The following is a 21318-nucleotide window of genomic DNA, read 5'->3' as shown; positions in this document are numbered from 1 at the left end:
GATAATTTTTCGAAACAATCTAAATTTATTTGATATAAATTTGTATTTTTTTTATTGTATCTACATTTGGATGTTATAAATGAAATATTATATTGAGTATTTTAAAAATCCGTCCCGACCCGCTGTTAAATCGACAAATTTTGTGGTCTCAATATATAATCCGGTTTAGTTTTTAATAAAAATATATTTAAAGTTCCTATAAAACCCATAATAACAGCTAATACCTAGGATTTGGCTATCGGTTGAACTAATAAATGACCCAATATCATTATTTATCACATTAATAATTAAAATATAATTAATTTATTATTAAATTTCTTATTAAATTAAATTATATTCATTAGTTTAAAATAATAAATTAGTTAGTTAGCTCCTTAGTTTTAGGCATGATGTATATTTAATATTAATTAAGTTAAATATAACTAATTCAAAGTTACAAATAATTATTTTCAAAAAATAAAAAGATCAAATGATCATATGGATTATAAATATATTAACAAAATTAGTTGATGTGATTTAACATTATTTTAATTTGTTATAATTTATTACAATTTATATATTACTTTTGGTTTATTTTGAATAAATTTTATCTTTAGTATTCACATTATACATTTAAATACACATATATTTTAAGTCTTGATATGTTTTATTTTATATCACAACTTTTAACTTGTTTAAAAAAAACTTGTTTTTAATATATTTTGTATGTGGAATCATAATAAAAACAAAAAAAAACAAAGCTAAGTATTTTTTTCAAATGTTTTTAAAACATAAAACGCTTTTTATATAAATATTTAATCAAACCGATTTTCTTTTGCACGTATGTAGGAATCGGTTGCATATCGAATAATATCTCATTATTAATAGATACTTGTTAGATTAAAAAAACATTATGCGATAATAATTAATGTATTTATTTTAGTTAGACTGTTATAACTTTTTTTGTAGTCTAAAACATAGTCGATAAATATTGCTTCTGTTTTAATAGTATTGATTAGATTAGCGAAAATTTTATTTTCAGAAAAGTATAAACATGGATTATTTATAAATTTTGAAAAGCTCTCTTTGAAAAGTCACATCTTTTTAATTTAAATAGCTGCAACTTTTATTAAAGAAAAAACACAACTTTTTAAATAGTCGCATCTTTTAATAGTGAAGAGATACAACATTTTATAAGAAGACAACTTTGACGAACCATCACAATTTTTCACAAGATTTTAGATACCTATAAAAATACACACTCTTTAGAATTAACCATGATTACTATTATTAGTATATTATTACATAATTAAACGATAATTCAAAATCAAATATTATTAGTAAATAATCAAAACTAAAAGTTGACAAAATTTTATTTTTAAATATAATATAAATTTTAAAATTTTTATTTTAAGTCTTTTTTTTTTTTTGGTAAAACGCCAGTAACCTCAGGAAACGCAACGCAACGCAACACGCAAAACAAAACAAATGAAAACTCCTTTTTTTTCTTTTTGAGTCCGTCTCTCTTATCTTAAGCAGAGCAGCAATAGAAGCGCATCAAACGAACGTCATCGATGGCGTCTCAAGCTTCGAATCTGTGGGTGCTTCTAGGTCTAGGCATCGCGGGGATTCTCTTAGCTGCTAAGAAGCTGAAGAAAACCATCCGAGAAGACTTCGGCGCCTTCATCGATAAGCTCTTGCTCCTCCCTCCGCCGCCGCCTGCTCCTCCCAAAGCACCTCACCCTCTCACCGGTCTCTCCTTCGCCATCTCCGACCTGTAAGTCCACCGCAAACTCGTTTCCCCCCACTCCACTCCTCTCGACTCCATATGTGTATTACTTTAGAGTGAAGGTTTGGGGGATTTTAGATTGAAGAATTTGCTCACTGGATAAAGTCAAGATTGGAATCTCCGTTGACTCCCTTCTTTGTTGTTTTTAAATTTTGTCATTTGTTATCCAGATTCGATGTTACAGGCTACGTGAGTGGCTTTGGTCATCCAGACTGGGTCAGGACGCATGAACCTGCTTCTTCGACGTCTCCTGTGGTTTCAACTCTCGTTGATGGTGGAGCCACTTGTGTTGGCAAAACTGTTGTTGATGAGCTTGCCTTCAGGTTTGATCTCTCTTATGTGAATTTGTACCTATATCAGAATTTCAGATACATAATTCCTTTTGTTATTTTTTTTTTTTGTTGTTTTTCTTTTCAGTATCAGTGGAGAAACCAAGCATTACGAGTCTCCCACAAATCCTGCTGCTCATGATCGTATTCCTGGTGGCTCTTGCAGTGGAGCTGCTGTTGCCGTTGCAACTAACGCTGTCGATTTTGCATTAGGTGAGCTCACTAGTTACTTTTATTTTTCCACCCCAGGACAATTTCGTGACCTAAGTTTTTGTAACAAAACATGGTTGACAGACAGTTATATCTCTTTAGGAAGATCGTGAACGGGGTCATAAACATGTTTAGTATCTACATGACATTTTCAGCAAAGCTACCACCATTGGCGTTTCTAAACAAAACGCTGTTATCACTATAAATTACAACACTTCTGCATTCCTCGTAAACGTGATAGTGAAGCTTTAGAACGGACTTTATGCATCTCAGGAACATAGCGCACGTTTTCATTAACTTCGAGTTATAATAGACTTCCGAAGAGAGAATCACACCCCCAATTTTTCTGTCTTAGGCTCTTAGCATGATATATTATTATCAAACAGCTTACTTCTAGAGGAGTCGACCTCTAGTATGATTGCTTACTTAGTTTGTTCATTGGCACTCCCATCCACTCTCAACCGTTTACTGGTTCTGGTTCAGTTTTCATAAGAATATGATTCTGATAACTTGCATCATTTCAGGCTTCGATACAGTTGGAGGTGTAAGAGTACCTGCTGGATACTGTGGCGTTCTTGGATTCAAATCTTCCCACGGGGCTATTTCAAACACAGGGATCATACCAGTATCTCCTAGTCTTGACTCTGTTGGTATGGATACAAATACATCTGTAAATTGACCTTTGTCGTAGAGAATGATTTGAATCTTTATACATACCTGATTGTTATATACGTATATTGCAAGATGACTTCGTTCATATGATAATTTACATTTTTAGCACTGTTGTTATATCAGCATTTGGTTGATTCTGATCATTAGATATTTGCCTTCAGGATGGTTTGCTCGCGATCCAAACACCCTACGTCGCGTTGGCCGTGTACTCTTGCACCTTCCAGTTGCTACACAACGGAATCCAAGGCAAATCATACTAGCTGATGACTATTTTCAACTGTTAAAGATTCCTGTGGACCGGATTACACAGGTGGTGATCAAATCAGCTGAAAAGCTTTTCGGAAGTATGCCCTTTACTCTTCCTTAGCCTTCTCCATCTCCTTCATACATCCTGTTATAATAGAGTTATCCTTTGTTTTGTTTTGTAGGACAATTGCTGAAGCATCAGAATCTGGAGAACTATTTCGAATCTAAACTTCCTAGCTTGAAAGAGTTCGCTAGAACAAAAGCCATCACTAGCACGAAGGTCCCTACATCGAGACTACTGGCAAATGTGATGCAACTTCTTCAAAGGTGTGCCTGTTGTTTGTTCACCATCAGAGGATGAGAGCATTCTATATAACAATCTAGGCTTGTATTGTAGGCACGAGTTTCTTCAAACCCATGGGGATTGGATTAACACAGTGAAGCCAGCGATTGATCCTCTGATTTCTTCACAACTGAGTGAGAACCTGGAGCTAACTAATGAAGAGATTGAGAATCTGAATGCAATCAGAAACCAGACGCGAGCTGCTATTAATTCACTTCTCAAGGTATTCCTGCTATTCCATGCGATGTCCACAACTTGAGCGACTTTGTTTATATGTCTCTTGACTAAGCTTATGTGTTCCTGTGAATAAAGGATGATGGCATTCTGGTTATCCCAACAATGCCAACTCTTCCTCCAAAACTTGGTAGCAAAGAGATAGTCTCTGAAGACTATCAAAACCGAGCTTCCAGTCTACTTAGCATTGCCAGCATATCGGGTTGTTGTCAGGTTAGATCTCACTCTCTTAGTCTCTGGACCCTCAGATAAATCAACAACAAAGCGACCACTTACCAGACAATATTTGCAAACACAATCCACATATTATATGTGGGTCTTAACAATTTTATTGGTCTGATAATTCAGGTGACTGTGCCGCTGGGACATCACGAGAAGTGCCCTGTCTCAGTGTCTTTCATAGCAAGACATGGTGGTGACCGCTTTTTATTAGATACAGTGCAGACAATGTATGCATCTTTGCAAGAGAACTCCAGCGTTATTGCAGGTCCCAAATCATCTAAAAAGACTATCAGCCCAGAAGAGTCAGCTGAAATTGCCAAAGAGAAGGTCAAATAATTTACATTACTGGTCTCATTTTAGCAAAATCACATTATGTTTTTTTTAGTTTATTTATTATTATCTCTTTGTCCTTGTACACACCAGGGTAACCAAGCATTTAAAGAGAAGCAGTGGCAGAAAGCTATTGGCCTATACTCGGAAGCTATTAAGCTAAATGACAGCAATGGTACCTATTACAATAACAGAGCTGCTGCATATCTTGAAATTGGGAGGTAATTAATTAATTATATAAAGAACCCCTTTTTGAGTGAGAGATCTTTGTGTGTGACATTGACTTTGCTAAAATCCTAAACATGCAGCTTTCTTCAAGCCGAAGAAGACTGTACCAGAGCCATCACTCTCGACAAGAAGGTAACTTTCTTTTAACGCAGAAGCTAGTTTCTCTTGTAAGAGCCTTGGAATCTCAACAAATAGTATTTTTTCTTTTTCAGAATGTGAAAGCGTACTTACGGAGAGGGACCGCAAGGGAAATGCTAGGCGCTTACAAGGAAGCCATGGATGGTAAGCTTTAAAGAACCAGATATCTTTCTATTTCGTCAAAGAATAAACAAAACAAAGTTTGAACGTTGTTTTTCTTTCCTAATTTTGAACTGTGCAGACTTCAGACACGCACTAGTGTTGGAACCAAACAACAAGCGAGCGTCTCTATCAGCCGAGAGATTGCGAAAGCTATTCCAGTGAAGCACTTCTTGTCCCTACCTCAGCGTTGAATGAGCAAACATATGTTCCTTGGAGTGAGTGAGTGAGTGAGTATAGGCCAATTTTGTTACAGTTTGTTTTCTTCTAGACAAAAAGTAAAACATTCGGATAGTTGGGTGTTTTATTTATATATACATTACGTTGTAACGAAATTTTAGCGCTCTCTAAAATTGGGTTTCAGAAATTAACGTTAATCGTTAGCACCGGATACCGAAACTCCCGGTCGTCGTCTATTCATTGTGAAATTAGGTAACCCTTTAAATACATAGTCTTTAGCCGGCTATTCTTTCCCACGCAAAAGCTTCGCTCCTAAACAAAAACAGAGATAAGAAGAGAAGGAAAAAAAAAAGAAAAAACAAAGAGACTTGCCGTTTTCTTTCTCCCCGCAACATTAAGCTTGAGTTTGTTTCTGAGACCAGAAATTATTGAGATCTAAACCGTGTTGCAGTAGAATCTCGACAAAAGATCGTAGAGAGTGAGCAATATATATAAATGACAACGACAGGTCCGGCAAGGACAAGCTCACTAATGGACGATCTCTTGGGACTCCTTAGAATCCGCGTCAAACGTGGCGTCAATCTCGCCGTCCGTGACATCAATAGCAGTGATCCTTACGTCGTTGTCAAAATGGGCAAACAGGTCATATATGTTGTTACAATCATCGAATATTCAAATATCCATCAGTACAGATAATTCAAATTAATGTTTGTTTCGTGCAGAGATTGAAGACTCGTGTCATTAACAAAGACGTGAATCCAGAATGGAATGAAGATCTTACTCTCTCCGTCACAGACCCCAGCATTACCGTCCTCTTGGTATATATATATATTTTCATACTGAATCATATTTTTAAAATTTTATGATATGATGTTTATATTGATGATAAAAGAACCACGTGTGGTATATGTAGACGGTGTACGACTACGACGTGTTTAGCAAGGACGACAAGATGGGTGATGCAGAGTTCGAGATAAAGCCCTATATTGACGCTTTAAGGATGCAACTTGACGGACTTCCTAGTGGAACCATTGTCACCACGGTTCAGCCAAGTCGTCGCAACTGTCTAGCCGAGGAGTCTAAAGTCACTTGGATCGACGGTAAGCTCGTCCAGGATCTCGTTCTCAGATTAAGACACGTCGAATGTGGAGAGGTCGAGGCTCAGCTTCAGTGGATTGACCTCCCTGGCTCCAAGGGTCTATGAAAACTTATCTTTACTAATTACCGTTACTTTTTGAGGTTTTTTTTCTTTCAAATTGAATTAAACCCCAAAAGCACAACAAGAGATCAGAACCATCTTGATGGTATAGTGAATTACAAACGCCTATTAGTCCATGAGAATATAAGGATCAAGTTGAGGAAAGTTTAGCTCTCATATGGTGATCGAGTTGTGGTGGTGGATATTGTCTTATGTATATTTGGGTTAGAAGTGCCTTAAATAAGGCCTTGATTTGACTAACACGGACAACTACTTTTTTATGTACATGATATCCATTATATATAGTAATAGTAGTGAATACACATCGTGATGCTTGGGTTGTGTTATTTTACCTTCATCAGTGTCTTCAGTTTGATATACAAACCGATTTTCCTTTCGTCTAATCATTGGTTTGTATCACAATTTGAATCAAACTTGAAAAATTATTATCAATGCGTATGTATTTGGTTTTCTTTCGGATTTGATTTTGGTAGCAATGTGGTTGGTGCAACCGGGTTATCCAAATTGAAATTTGGCTATAAGTTGGTATTTCTGACTCTGATTCGGTTTAACCTAATTTATTGGGCCATTACTTGATATATAGATTGTGATAGATACAAGGCTAAGTCAAATCATCTCCATTTTTGAATTAGGAGCTTAGTATTTTAGGCTTTGAGGAACTCGCTTGAAACTGTAACTTCTGCAAAGCTTATGATTAAGCAAGCTACGCGTCAGTCCGTAAGTTTTTTTTCTAATATGTATATTATCTCAAAACCCACAAGGCCCGAAAGCTTACTTACACAAAGAAAAATATAATTTTTAATGTAATTCTGCTCTTATGTCTAATAAAAATATAAAAATGTTAAATAACGAAGTCTTATTTAGTATACTTCACAAACTTCTATAAATTTAAAGCTTAATAAGAATGTTTTTATTCTTTTCTAATTACAATATCGTGTATGAGGATCAAATCTCATATCCAGACAAATTTTGCAAAATCTATTTTGTTTAACCGACTTCACGTATTATTAACTAATTCCCAATCAGCGGAGTTGAAGTACGCGGACCCAGCTGTGTAAAGGGTGTGGCACATGCCACATACTAAATAATATAAACATCTTATGAAGTAATCATACATATGTTATCGTTTAGCTCAAGTGGTTCAGAAGGTCAGGTGGTGCCTCATCCTTTTTGAGTTCGAGTCCACTAACCGGTTTTCTTCTCTAAGAAGAAATGATTCATAGACTTTTAATCACCTTTCCTTTTTTTTCATTTATTTTGCCACCTTCAATAATATATTTTTTTCCACAACTGTTTTCTTTCTTTCCTTTCTCTAATATTATTCTAACAGTTGTTTTTATTATTTTTCAGCACTTAGATTAAAACAAAAACTAAATTAAATAATTTCTAATAAATATTATGTGCTATATATTATTTTTACAATTACTTAAAATGAGATATTTAAAATTAGAAAAATATTTATCTCTTTTTATATGATATATTTTCTTATAAATTGTAAGCTTTTAATGACTAAGAACATCTTTAAAAAGATTCTCTGTTTTAAAATTTACAAATCTATATATTTTAAGTTTCATAGTGTTTTTTTCTAAAAGAAAAACTTCAAATTTAACTTTAAAATTGTTTGTGTGTTTAGTCTATGGTCTTTATATTTATCAAAATTATTTGTGTTTTAGTCTATGGTCCTTATATTTATCAAAATTAATATGTAAATAAACATTGTATAAATAACTAGCACATATATATATATATATAAAAGTTACTGAAATAGTAATTAATAAAATCTTACTGATTTGAAATTTTGAATTTTTTTTTGAAGACTAAAAAGTTCTATATTTAAAATTGTAACTTTTCTTTTAGAAATGCTATAATGTAATTTAAAAAAAATATATATATATAATTTAATGAAATAAATTATATTTAAAATTTTAATATATATTGTGCCACATGTTAAATTATTTTCTAGGTCCGCCCTTGCTCCTCACTGACATCTCAATTAGCTATCTAAAATATACATATCATTGAGTTAATCAAATTGCTAAATGTAATTTCACTCGTAGGCCAAGCCTTGGAGTAGTAAACAAGAAAAAAAGAAATACAATCAAATCAAGAGAAAAACATTCCACAGGCATAGCCATAGCACTGTGCATATAGACTGTGGAGGAGGTAAATAAATGCCTTAAAGTCTCACACACGAAGACAAGATTCCTCAGACTCCTATTTAGGTCTTGACCACAACCCTAGCTCTACTACTACACATATACCTACCATTCTCTTTCTGCAATCGACAGTGCCAATTTCAATCTCTTTCAGTCAGTTTGTTTGCAATATCTATCAAGTTTCCTATAACCTATCCCAACGGTCAATTAACAGCACCCACGTTAGATATTACATCATTTTAGAAAAGGCCACCATATATCTAGGTAGACTGATTGAATAAAGTAGAATAAAATAAATTCGACTACAATAGCTACTTCCCTGGATAGCTAATTAATAAATTGTATATAATAAATATAACAGAGAATTTGCTGCAGTCTTACATTGTCAGAATATTATGTAGTGTCTAATGTGAAAGATATTTTGTCTGCATGTGTGTATAAATTGTTAGAAAAAAGCATGTGTGTATAAATATATACACGTAATCATGTGACATATATGTATTATGATGACCTCATGATAGGAGAGATCACTGACAATAATATAATAGAGGACTTGAAAATAGGCTTTAATCGTTTTGTTTTGTTTTGATATATTGGTTTGTGAGAGAGAAGAAGAAACCAAGAAGATGAAATGACTCACATGACACATTCAACCAAATATAAATGCAGAGAATAAGAGGAGCGGGTGAGTCACAGCCAAGCCAACCAATGGTCCACCTCAATGCCTGTCACCATTTTGTCCCTAACAGTCTTACCCCTCCTTGTGTCTTGTCAATTCTCTCTCTCTCTCTCTCTCTCTCTCTCTCTCTCTCTCTCTCTCTCTCTCTCTCTCTCTCTCTCTCTCTCTCTCTCTCTCTCTCTCTCTCTCTCTCTCTCTCTCTCTCTTCTTCTTTTAATTTGTCTCTTCTCTTATATCGTTGAGGTTCTTCAAATTATCAATGACTAGTGTCTCTCCACTATTCGCTGATTTTCTGTTGATATATGGGTCCCTTGATATATTAGTTGTCATTTTCATATTCAAATTAGCAAGTTATCGAATCGACTTCCCGAGATTTTTCTTATAAGAGCAATATTATTGGTTATCTAAACAAATTAATATTACTATTTTAATACAATTTATTTATATAATTTAAGGAAAATTTTCACTTTTACCATATTATTGATATCATTAACCATGTTTACTTTCATTAAATGAATATTTTCAAAAATATATTTTTCAATAAAGAGGCAAAAGATATACAAATATAAACAACTATTTTCTAAATTTTTTTTTTTTGTAATTTACGAATTATAACTTTTCAAATTCATACTTTTTATAATTTTTCTTTATTTGTTATGTTCTGAACTATTCTTTTAGAAATTTGAAATTCTTTTGAATGAAGTTTTTAATTTTCTTAAAAAAAATAAATATATATATATATATATATATATTTATTAAAATCCTAAACCGTATATTCCTGGACACCTGTGATTCTTTATCTTTAAACGAAATGAAAGTCGGTTAGAAAAATCTTCAATCATACTATTATTTTGAGCAAATATGTTTTGTTTTTTTAATATCTTCAATCATCTTGAGCAAATATGAACAGTTCGTCTCAAATCAAATATTCTTGTAACACGCGCATATTGTATATGCATAGACGGAAGAGTTGTCAAACCTTGGCATTTTCTTTTACCGATCAAGAGCTGAATTAGGAAGGATAAATAAATTTTCTACTTTGAGCAAACACAATATAATATCTCAGGTTTATTTTCGCTTGATCTCTCTCCGTGTACAGTACTTACATTTGACTCATAAGTATGACTCAGATTTACTAACGGATTTCCGATTTCTTGTTTCTCTAGCTACAGCCAGGGGTTTCTCTAGCTAGAAACAAATACGAATTACATAGAGAGAAAATCCATTGTTGATTAAAATATTGCCAATATTTAAAAACTATGTATCCTTTAGAAGAAAGAATCATATATGTGCGCGCCTAAGTGGTGAGATGTTTTGGGTTTACATAAAAGAAATATAAGACATTAGTTCATGCGAATCTATATCTGAATATATACACGATCGTGTGAATTAGCATCACCTTGAAATTAGCGATCATCTTGATGCGATAATAATCTTATATCTACTGTATACGTTATACGTAAGATTCCACGTTGGTCATACATATACTATTGTCATTTTCCCTGATAGTTATGTGTTTTTAAATTCTTATTTCTTAGGCATATAGCACGTCATTGATGATATTATGATAAAACCAAAGACGTAGACGCAGATTTGTATGATCCATGGAATGATGGAAATAACCAAAAGATTACACCGTACGATTACACTTTAACATTAACCTTCATTACAATTCACGAGAAGATTCATGTTTCTCTGTTTCCTAACAACAAAATATATTACTATTGATTACTATTGTACGTCTGGTAGTCTGTTGACTGTGTGCGTACCCATATCTCTGCGCTTGCTTTTCACTTTCTCGTACAAATTGATTAAAGTTATGTTTTTGCTTACTTCCATGCATGCTCGCAAGAATCACAAAAACACAAACATCATAAAAAAAGAGCAAATACAAGAGAGGAAGAGGGAATAATAATTCATCAAAATAAGCCATATACAAACATATGAAACTACTCTCTTATCTTTCTTCTACAACTATTATTAAAGAAAATAGTCGCATTGAATCGTACATTAGAGACATAAAAGAATGAATGAATCTTTTGGAAAAGAAATGAAATTGTCGGGGCTTCTTCTATGAACAAGCTATTCAATAATTTTTGTTCTTGTAGTTTCTATTTTGTCGTGTCTCTTCTCTCCTCTAAAAGCCACTATTCTTTCCTTTTCTCACATTCTGTCTCTCATTTTGTTTTCTTTCTCCCCCCCCCCAATTTGAAAATAATGGTGGCTAGGCACATTCGGTAGTAATACTTATCTATACACTGTGCTCTAGTTTCACTTTATAAATATTTATTTTAAAATGTTAGGTTTTAATGAAAATTATAGTTGGCCCTTTTTCATATATCTTTTCTGTGAATGAGGTTTGCCTTTATCATTAAACTTTCAAATCATCCAGCAATCACAATTTCCTACATTTCACCAAACTTTCTATTATATATAGGATTCTTTATTCAAAATTTAGATTAATTTGGAACGTTTTAGATCAGAAATATATTAATATTATAAACACATAGTTGGTTCATGATTTGGAATTTATGTTTCATTTGCTTATTTACAATATTATTTTTTCTTGTTTCTCACAGTAGATATTTGTTAGAGGTGGATTTAGAACCCACGTATTAAATACAAGGTTGAAATCAACCATCATCAGTATTTTAATTAGTATTATGTTTTCAATTAATACAAAATGCTTGTAAGTTATGAACGCTGAAACTAAAAAAAAACTCTCCTTTGAATGATTTTGCTTAGACACATTAAAAACATATTCTGAAAGATAAAAAGATGTGTATTTAATTTTTTTATCAACTGCCCATATGATTAAACCAAATTTTGATCGGAACATGAATTGTTTTGTAAAATAACTCTATCCGACCATATCTATTTTACATGGGAAAAATATGCCTCTGTTCCTAGTCTTCTTTGTTAGTGAATCGGTTTGTTCATTTTTTTTCTTGGGATATGAATCAAATTGACTCTCAAAACTACTATGCAAACAGCAAAATGCATCTATATATGTGGAGAATGTCGGCCAATCTATCAAGTTTGTAGTCATATCCAATAAATTAAAGTGGTTGATCTTTGTTGAGATCGTGGAGATTTTGTAAAGTCCGCATACACGATGTTTCCCAAAAAAATTCTTCTATCTCAACATGTAAGGCCAAAAGGCTTCCTCTGCAACCACGAAGACCGAATGATTCAGCATCTATTTTACCCTTAATACTCCAACATAAACAACTAACTAAGCAATTATCGATCCATTAAATATTGATTTGAAAATTCAGAATTTTTGGAGAATCCAAGGAGAAGCTACCTCAATAAATCCATTGGAAGATCATTGAGATCATCATCCTCTTTTTGCTCTTTAAGATTTGTTTTTTTCCCTAACATCCTGTTTCGAGAAAAACAAGTTGTAGAGTGTTGAATGGATAAATGTCTTTTCCATTAAAATCTTGTAGTTTCTTGTCTTCCAAAAATACCAATGATCCATGAAAAAGTGTCGAATTATGGTTCTGTGGAACTAATTAACTCAAAAGAAATATAATTTAAACTGGTTTGAACATGTGTTTTTTGAACAGGAGTTGTAATTAATCTGATTACATATATATAATGATCTTGAAATATTTTACTTTGAAGCACATGTATAAAATAGTAACGTTGAATATGAGGAATAATGTTTATATATATAGCAAATGTAAAGGCATTTTGTTGGCATGCAAGTGAAGAGAAAACAAAACAAGTCCCAAACCAAATTCCTCCCACTTTCTTTAGTCACTTCAACATCAACCCAATTCTTTTTGTCTCTCGCACATTTATAACCAAAGATACGCATGCTAAAATTGAGACATGTATAGTATTGTAGATCAATAGATCATTTACTAAGTATATATATTAAAAAAAAATTGTGTGATACGTAGTAATTTTCCTTTAGCTTATACAGTAGTTACACCTTTAAAAAGTGTGTACTGATGACGAGTTCCCAATGTGATAAGACGTGATATCATCACCAAACACATTCAGTCACCAACCAAATTAATCAGGCAAGTTTTCTCAACCAAAACCCTAACTCATCATATTCACATAAATGTAAAACCAATGGGCGAATCGAATGTCTGTATGTTTTATTTAAGTTTTGTTTGGGTAGTTTAGCATTCAAAGAAAGTGGTCCAAAGTGAATTTTAAGGCAAACGCTTATGAATGTTAACGTCAAAACCATAAAGACGCGCCTGCCCTCACACCTTGAAAAAAAATTAAGTAGTACTAGTTCTTCAATGGAAGAAACTCATAGAAGCAGTGAATGCCACCCTCTTTCTCTTTCCCACCATCGCCACCATTGCTACAAAACCCTTCTTTTCTCAATGGAAACAGCTCTAGTGTCTGCTCTTGATGATCCAGTTCACCGTTCAAGCAATCTTCATGTTGTTCTTGATCTTTATTATCATCACAAGTCTCTGTGTTCCTTGCTGCTCTTGACCTCAGAAATAAAGGTGAAAATGTGACCGTATCTTTAGCAGCAGAAACAGTACTGTTTCTAGTGGACATGTTTGACGAAACTGTAGTGGTGAGATTGAGTTGATGATGATGTTGTGAAGAAGGGTAGAGTCCAGGTGGCAGCTGCATCATCTGCCACATGGCGTTTCTCCTAGGAAAGCTCTGTATTTCGTCTCCTCCATGACGACCATTGCGTTTCGTTGCTACCATCGCTATCGAGTCAGGCTCTTCCTCATGATGATGGTTTTTCTGATATGAAAAAAGGGAAATGCAATATTTTTAAATTTTGAATTGTCAATTAGCATCGGAAAATGTAAAACTTGGTAACAAATAAGTCAAAATCTTGACAAAGCGACAAACTTTATGCTTAAAAAACGAATCACACAGACGCAAGAATAATCTGCGCAAAATGTAATTCCAGAAAGGGACAGCGCCAAGGAGAGTGAGACCGTTAAAGAGCAGGGTCAAAACGGTATTTTCAAGCATGTGTTGATGTAAAAGAGCATAATATACAGCAAAAAAACGAAGAAGAAAACAAAATAATAAATCTTACGTAGCAGCTGTCCCGACAGAAAGGAAAGTGTCTACAGCTTTTTGGATCAATCCATTATTAAAAAATAAAATACTCAACAAAGTACAAATAATATAAATTATCTGCTAAAAAATACTTATTTTTTCCATTTCCCTATAAGCTAACCATTTTTGGTCTTTTCCGCTGCCACATATATCTTCTATATCATCATATCTTTGCCTTTGTTTTCATTTGCAAAATTACCCAAACATCCAAAAAAGGAATGCAATTATTCATAAATAGAGACTCTTTGTAATCATATGCCAATTATACCATACCATAAACCTTAATTACATTCCCTTTCATGTCCCCATTAGACATAAATATATAATATATAAAGTTAGTAGAAACAAAACAATGATATGTATGATATATCATATATACCTCTGGTTGTGTGTCGCATCCGACCGAACATATCCAGTTCTTGGTCTGTTCAACCTTGTAACCTGTGATATTTCAAATAAAAATTAAGTCAAGGTTTTAACTGTTTGAGTATGTGTCATATTCTGTTTCTAAAGTTATGGTCTCTCACCTTTTGAATCTTTCTTGTCGAATCCTTGGTTTGAGACAAGACTCGTTGTCGTAAAGACTGATTCATCGTGGCCATTTTCCATCTGTCGTCGACGCTTCTGGCGTTCGCGGGCTTTGTGGTTTTGGAACCAATAGAAAACGTTTTTGCCTTCGATCTTCCCGTACCGTCGTAACTGCGAGGTGATTTGTTGGATATGGTCGGCCGAAGGAGTTCTTGTACCTTGTTGGTAAAGTTCTTCAAGAGCCCTTAACTGATCAGGTGTCGGATTCCACCGTGAGCTCACCATTACTGGTGGAGGCTCTGAGTTTAGCATCATCAGCTCCCTCTTGTTCTGCTCCGCCGTCATTGTCGTCACCACTGCTTTACAAATCATAACAACCGAAAAATTGAGCATTGACCTTTTTCTAGATGTGGAAAATTATTAAAAAAATATTAAGAAAAAAAGAGCATTAATGGAAACTAGAAAGATAACTATTTTGTGGGGGCGGGGGAGAGAGAGATACCCATATTAAAGCGGTGGTCGGCGTTGGTGTTTGCGGCGGCCGTGGGGCAAGAAGAGAGGCGTGGGATGAGAGGACGAAGCTTTCTTCCTCCGTTGAAGGAATCTGCACCTCCTTCATTGTAACCCATCATCCACATTTTGAACCTTTTTAATTTTATATATGTATAACTGAGCTGAGAGTAAGATAGCAAGTGAATATTAGGGCTTTGTTTATTTATTGAAATTTAGGAGATGTGAATGTTATCTTTGAATGAGGAAATTGACAAATAGTAGAAAGTGTTATTGGCTGTTTTTAGTTTGGGTATGAAGAAGAGTGATAATGTTGAGATATCTTTTGTGTGAATGTGAGAATGGGAACATGCAAATGGGGTCTTCATAAGCACAGGTATATGTATGTATATATAGTACCGAGATATATATTTTCTGTATATATATATATATATATATTTTGCAAACTAACATTATCCGTATGGACAGAATCATATGCTTTGTTTTCTAAATTCTCCACCAAATTTCAAAAAACAATAACATTTTTTATATAAAAAGAAGTATAACGTATATAATAGAATTATTATTGAGCAAAACAAACCATAATACAATTATTTTCCATATAGAATGTACTGTATTATATTTCATACTATATAAAGCCTGAATTTATTACATCATATCATTGTAGGATTACTTCGTTATGGTTATGGCTTGTTTATTATTTATTTATTTATTGATAAAGGGCTTATTGGCTTGCTATTTGATGGATAGTTTATTTTTGAACCTATAAGAAGTTACGACTCATGAGTGCTTATGTATATGGTACTACGGCTGGTATGCTATGCTAAAGCAAAATATTATAGGGAAACCTATTTTTTGCAGAGTTACATAGGTACAAAATCAATCAAGATAAAAGTTTTAAGTTGATAAATAAGTAAACATGTTGTTTGTTTTTGTGAATTTATATAGAACAAAACTTTCTTCTTTTCTTACAGAGAAAATTTTATCCTCGGATTATTATTTTCGTATTTTTTCTTTCATTTCCTTCATTTTTAATTACTCTTTAGTAACTCTAATGTTCACCAATCATACTCTATATGTAGTACAAAAATAGTAAAACGTGGTTAGTTTGCAGTACACTTCAGCACAAATTGACATATTCCAAGAGGAACACAGAACACTACTAAGTAGGGATTCAACAAATGCATTAATTATATTGTCTCTTTGGGAACATCCGATAAAATTAAAACCAAACATCAAAAAAGGAACATCATGACCATTACTACGTAAGAATTACAAGCACAGACAGAGAAATGAGTTCTGATTGACCGATTTAGGATTTCCTTAAACTAATTTTGGTATGATGTAACTACATTCTTAGTTTTAAGCAAAAAAAAAAACTACATTCTTAGTTTTATGAGAGAAAAAAAAACTACATTCTTACAGCGATTGTATTATGAGAGAAAATTGAAATGAAGAAGTTGAGATTGACTAGTAAGAGGAGAAAGAGAGCGTGGAATTCTGGGGATATGAATGATATGGGGAGATGTGAAGAAGCTCAAAACGACGTGACATTCTCCCATCTCTCCCCATCACTCCTTTTCTTTCATTCTTTATTTTCCAACTATACTTCAATTTTTTTTTTGGTTTATACGAAATATGAGAGATAAATGAATGTGTGGTGGCTTTCACTATTATTCTTGTGCTCAACTGCCCCATTGCTTTGTCTCTTTTACACTCTTCACCTCATCTCCTTTGTCTCTCTCAAACCCACTTTTCCATAAAACCCTTTTCTTCTCTTTGGGATCTTAAATCTCCCTTTTCTGTCTTTTCCCAAGCCCTAATCCATTTGATTTTCTCGATTCTTGGAAATTTATAATATATGTTAATCCTTACTTTGTGAAAGATATGCTAATAATTTATGTCCTTTCTTTACTGGTTGTACAGATCATGTGATGGGAAAGATATATTAGACCATTTCTAAATTTCTAATCCACCTATATTTTTTCCTTTTATAGTAGATAAATTTTAAATAAAGATGAATTTATTTCTAATAAGTTCATTTATAATTGAAAAAAATAGATCGGTGAGTTCTACATACAATGTGCCTCGTTTGATGAGACTTAATACCTAGTTTTTTTTTTTTTGAGAAAACTTAGCCAGCCTCAAAATCTAGTTGTTATAGTGATTATTGTAAGACGGCCTGAATTTTTTTGTTGGGATGAATAAAATCTCCTAAACTCAATAAAATAGATTTCTTAGAAGGTGATTAGAAAATCTCCTTCACTTGTTGAAACTAAAGTAAGTGAATTACTAAGCTAAGTCTTTTGCTTTTGTTTTCTACGCTATATAAATACGGGTTCCATTAAAAGCCACGGTGCTTGCATACTGATAAATTGAAAGAAAAGTAACTTTATATATATACATACGTATATACATGTATTTATAGTTTTTTCTTGTCAACACGTATTTATAGTTATTTATCTATTGTTTTATAATATAATTCCAGACATTTAAGAAAACTTTAAATGGGTTGGGCTTACATACAACACAACACTTTTAAGCCCAATACATCGAGCAGTAAATAGAAGGAGAAACATCGGTAATGTTGTCGGCATATAAAAGCCAGTTTGAGAAGCAAAAACAGATACACTTGGCGGCAAGCCAGAGAAAATGGCTTCTGTAATACCTTCTAGTTCTCCTTCTCTAAACCCATCTCCACTCTACCTCATCTGCCTCCATATTACAGCTGCAGAAAACTGATGATCATGTTGTTGAACTTGGAATACACTCGGAAAAAGAAGATGATGCAATTGAAGCAGACCAGCGACCAAAAGCAGGTTGCTATAATCCCAAGCTCTTATGATACAAGTCACAAGATGATCACACATCCCACTAGCAATCTAAGAAGTGTTCTAAAAGACTGAAACAATTGTTGCTAACTTGGCCGAACTGTTTCCATGGTTGATGACTTCTCTATGTATTATACTGAAGGACTAACGTTTAAAGTGAGTTCAAATGTAGCTGACTAGTTGATTTAAACTAACTGTAGACATGGAAAAGATATGAAGATATTACTAAAAACAATAATTAAAATTCAGATTCGACCTCAGTGAACTAACATATAAAAAACGAAAACAGAATATAAAGAAAAATGGAGAAGAAAACACTTAGATTGATAAAAAGAGAAAACATCCAACACTGGAAATATCCATAGACAAGAAACAAACAGACCAGAGTATCAAAAGGTTTTGTCTCTTCTCTAGCAATCTGTTAAAAATAAAAATGTCTTACAGGTTTTATTAAGAGACGATCCAACACCCAAATATTAGATGAACACTCATAACCACAAACACCAAGGCTATGGTCTAGGCTGTTTTTGTTGGATCGTTACTTCAGAAATCAGAGCATATCTTCATCCATTGCCTCAGCTTCTGTATTGGGCTGAATCTGGGGCAGGATACGCGGCTGGGGCTGGGTCAACGGCAGAGGCTCAAGCTCAACCAGAGGCTCAAGATCAGGCAGAGGCTCAAGCTCAGGCAGAGTCTGAGGCTCAAGCTCATGCAGGATCTGGGGTTCAGGCTCGGTCAAGGAGAGGGTTTGAGGCAGAGGCATTGTCTGGGGCTGAGGCTCGGACAGGGTCTCGGGCTGAAACTGGGGCAGGGTCTGGGACTGCTGCGGCTGGGTCATGATCAGGGTCTGGATCTGTGCTTGTTCTCCTCCTGCTTCACTTCCTTGTCCAAGTTCCATTCCTTGTATTTCAGCTCCAGTCTGTGGTTCAGCCTCCTCCGGCTGCACTTCTTCCATGGCATGTGGCTCCACAGTCAACACCTTTATCAGTGCCTGCAGCCCTTGTGAAACTTCCGCCACTGCCTGATTGTCCCCGGTTGCAATACCAACGTCCAACACATCCAAGATCTCTTTTACTTTCTCGCTCTGAAACATTCAAAGACCAAAACCAAACATAAGAATCATGAATTGAATCTGAAAACGTATCAAATAAAGACAAGACTGATTATTATAATCAACTATATATTTACAGCAATGTCAATCTTTCTCTTGAGTTCTCCATATGCAAGCTCTTGGATGGTCCCAGTAGCCCTCGTGACTGGCCTTGGTGTGTCCTAGGTTAATACAACAAAAACAAGTTAGATATATGTTCATCAAATTAAAGACGGACAATAATTGTAAAATAAAACAGACAATGATTTAGTTTAGTGCACAAATGATTGCAATAAAATAATGAAGGTACAAGAAACAAGACTGTGATTATCGAAATGAAAAATAAAACAAAAATAAGAATTACACACGAACATAATAAAATAAACTCAGGAAAAAGGTGGTACTAAAAAATAAAAAAATAAAATAAACTCTGAAAACTAGTCAGGTTTTAGATTCTCTCTTATACACTGTCGGAAACAGACAAGACACCAAATGATTGCAATAAAGTACGAACCTTTTACACTCCTAACCTAGATATTCCGAATCTACCTCAAACAAGAACACACAGATTCTGACATAGGGATAAGATATTATTACCTGTACGGGTCTAGCTGCTGCACGTCCACGTCCACGCTTAGGTGGACGTCCTGGTCCACGCTTCATCACAGCCGCAACCGCCATAGCTTCTTCACCAGCTGGAGCAAGGGTGGCGACCCCGCCAGATCCACCGACGTCAGGAACCACAGAGTCAGGAGCCGAGACAGATATGGGCTCCCTCTCTCTCCCAGAACCTCTACAACTCATTGGCCAGCCCCTTCGTTTCATCATTACAGCCAGACTCGGAGTTTGAACGCTCGGACCAGATCCGTCTTTCCTTGGACGTCCAGGGCCTCTCTTTGCCGACTCCGTAACCACCACGGTCGGATCGGTTACAGGCAACTCGGGTTGCTCCTCGCTTGGCTGGACATCGCTTGGTTCAACATTGATGGATGGTTGCAGCGCTTGTGAGATCGGTTGAGCAGCGATGGGTTGCTGCTGTTGTGGAGCTTCGGTCTTAGGCTTTGGTGGACGTCCACGACCTCGCTTCAGAGGCTGAGAAGCCGAGGCAGAAGCAGTGACAGCCAGCATATCAAGCGAACGAGTGTCGGTTGGAGGGATCTCAGATCCGGAAGCCACCACCAGACGTGTATCGACAGCAGCAGCCGAGTTAGCCAGCATATCAAGCGAACCGGTGTAACCCGGAGGAGTCTCAGATCCGGAAGCCACGACCGGACCTGCATTAACAGCAGCAGGCGCAACAGCCACGTTCTCCGGAGGAGAAGAGTCAGCAAGCATGTATGATTTCCTAACCATAGTGAGAATGCCACATCTCTTCATGACCTCGAGATGGTGAGTCATCAAAGCCTCATGACCATCAGGAAGATTAGGGTTCAACCTCTTGATGTAGCTTGAGATTGCCGACTTGCTGGAACCCCTAGGTTCGTTCAACGCCACAACCGCTTCGTAAATCATCTGCACAAAGAGAAAAGGTTTAGTAAATTATTACAAAATGACCAAAACATAATTGAGTTGAAAGAAAAAGACTTTAGATCCGAGCTTACGTCTGTGTAAGGACGGCGGTTTGAGGAAGGCTGCGCTGGAACAAGAGCTGACTCAGAAGCAGCATGAGGCTCAACATGTGGCTGAACCGCTGGCTCAACATGTGGCTGAACCGCTGGTTCAACATGAGGCTGAACCGCTGCCTCAACACGTGGCTGAACCACTGGCTCAACATTTGCCTCAACACGGTTTAATTCGTTAACAGTTTGTGTAGTGGTAGGGGATATATTCGGAGCAGTGACGCCCTCGGGTACATAGGTGTTGGTGATGGTGGTAAAGTCAAAAGGTTGGTGAGAATCAGAAGGATCCATGATATCTTTTTTTTTTTTTGATAAAAACAATGATTATTGCTCTTTTGATTATTATTTGCTTTGTGAATATAAAACAAAATTATTGCGGTATAAATAGGTAAAGTTAGGCTGGTGTGAGAGGCTGAGGATGGAGAGGTGCAAGATTATGATATGGTAGAAAATTGTATGGCCTTAAAGTGTTAGCGTTGAATAACATTTACTGAATGATATTTACCTTAAGCCTACACGTTTGACTCGCCAGATTTTTTTCTATTTAAGTTTTGTATTTCTTACTT

At 34.9% G+C, this 21318-nt stretch overlaps 5 protein-coding genes across 6 annotated transcripts; 2 read left to right on the top strand and 3 right to left on the bottom strand.

Moving 5' to 3' along the window:
- The first annotated feature begins 1481 nt into the window (after positions 1-1481).
- LOC130501216 (outer envelope protein 64, chloroplastic-like) lies at positions 1482-5256 on the top strand. The gene is made up of 13 exons (XM_056996103.1): positions 1482-1756; positions 1939-2091; positions 2186-2310; positions 2832-2957; positions 3141-3323; positions 3408-3552; positions 3623-3791; positions 3881-4015; positions 4151-4351; positions 4448-4575; positions 4663-4714; positions 4795-4864; positions 4962-5256. The coding sequence occupies exons 1-13, from the start codon at positions 1554-1556 to the stop codon at positions 5042-5044; spliced, it is 1773 nt and encodes a 590-aa protein (XP_056852083.1). The 5' UTR covers positions 1482-1553; the 3' UTR covers positions 5045-5256.
- Positions 5257-5391: 135 nt separating this feature from the next.
- Positions 5392-6519, top strand: LOC108856193 (protein C2-DOMAIN ABA-RELATED 4). The gene is made up of 3 exons (XM_018629944.2): positions 5392-5701; positions 5782-5877; positions 5973-6519. Exons 1-3 carry the CDS (start codon positions 5555-5557, stop codon positions 6261-6263), a joined length of 534 nt encoding a protein of 177 aa, XP_018485446.1. The 5' UTR covers positions 5392-5554; the 3' UTR covers positions 6264-6519.
- A 6684-nt stretch (positions 6520-13203) lies between these two features.
- On the bottom strand, positions 13204-15556 carry LOC108859792 (WUSCHEL-related homeobox 1). Of its 2 annotated transcripts, none has more exons than XM_018633701.2 (4): positions 15205-15556; positions 14702-15061; positions 14554-14615; positions 13204-13847 (listed from the first exon to the last, which is right to left on the bottom strand). In XM_018633701.2, exons 1-4 carry the CDS (start codon positions 15338-15340, stop codon positions 13368-13370), a joined length of 1038 nt encoding a protein of 345 aa, XP_018489203.1. In that variant the 5' UTR covers positions 15341-15556; the 3' UTR covers positions 13204-13367. The 2 variants fall into 2 exon arrangements, with proteins under 2 accessions (XP_018489203.1, XP_018489205.1); XM_018633703.2 differs by having other exon boundaries at positions 14702-15058.
- Positions 15557-18348: 2792 nt separating this feature from the next.
- LOC130501213 (uncharacterized) lies at positions 18349-19357 on the bottom strand. Its single transcript, XM_056996098.1, has 2 exons — positions 19232-19357; positions 18349-19127 (listed from the first exon to the last, which is right to left on the bottom strand). The coding sequence occupies exon 2, from the start codon at positions 18996-18998 to the stop codon at positions 18594-18596; it is 405 nt and encodes a 134-aa protein (XP_056852078.1). The 5' UTR covers positions 18999-19127; positions 19232-19357; the 3' UTR covers positions 18349-18593.
- LOC108858893 (actin cytoskeleton-regulatory complex protein PAN1-like) lies at positions 19220-21043 on the bottom strand. The gene is made up of 3 exons (XM_018632748.2): positions 20735-21043; positions 19731-20645; positions 19220-19315 (listed from the first exon to the last, which is right to left on the bottom strand). The coding sequence occupies exons 1-3, from the start codon at positions 21041-21043 to the stop codon at positions 19220-19222; spliced, it is 1320 nt and encodes a 439-aa protein (XP_018488250.2).
- Positions 21044-21318: the final 275 nt, after the last annotated feature.

This window comes from Raphanus sativus, unplaced genomic scaffold (genome assembly GCF_000801105.2).
Source record: "Raphanus sativus cultivar WK10039 unplaced genomic scaffold, ASM80110v3 Scaffold0128, whole genome shotgun sequence".
NCBI lineage: Eukaryota > Viridiplantae > Streptophyta > Magnoliopsida > Brassicales > Brassicaceae > Raphanus > Raphanus sativus.
The sequence above is the reverse complement of the archived record's forward strand: the minus strand, read 5'-3'. Positions and strand labels throughout refer to the sequence as shown.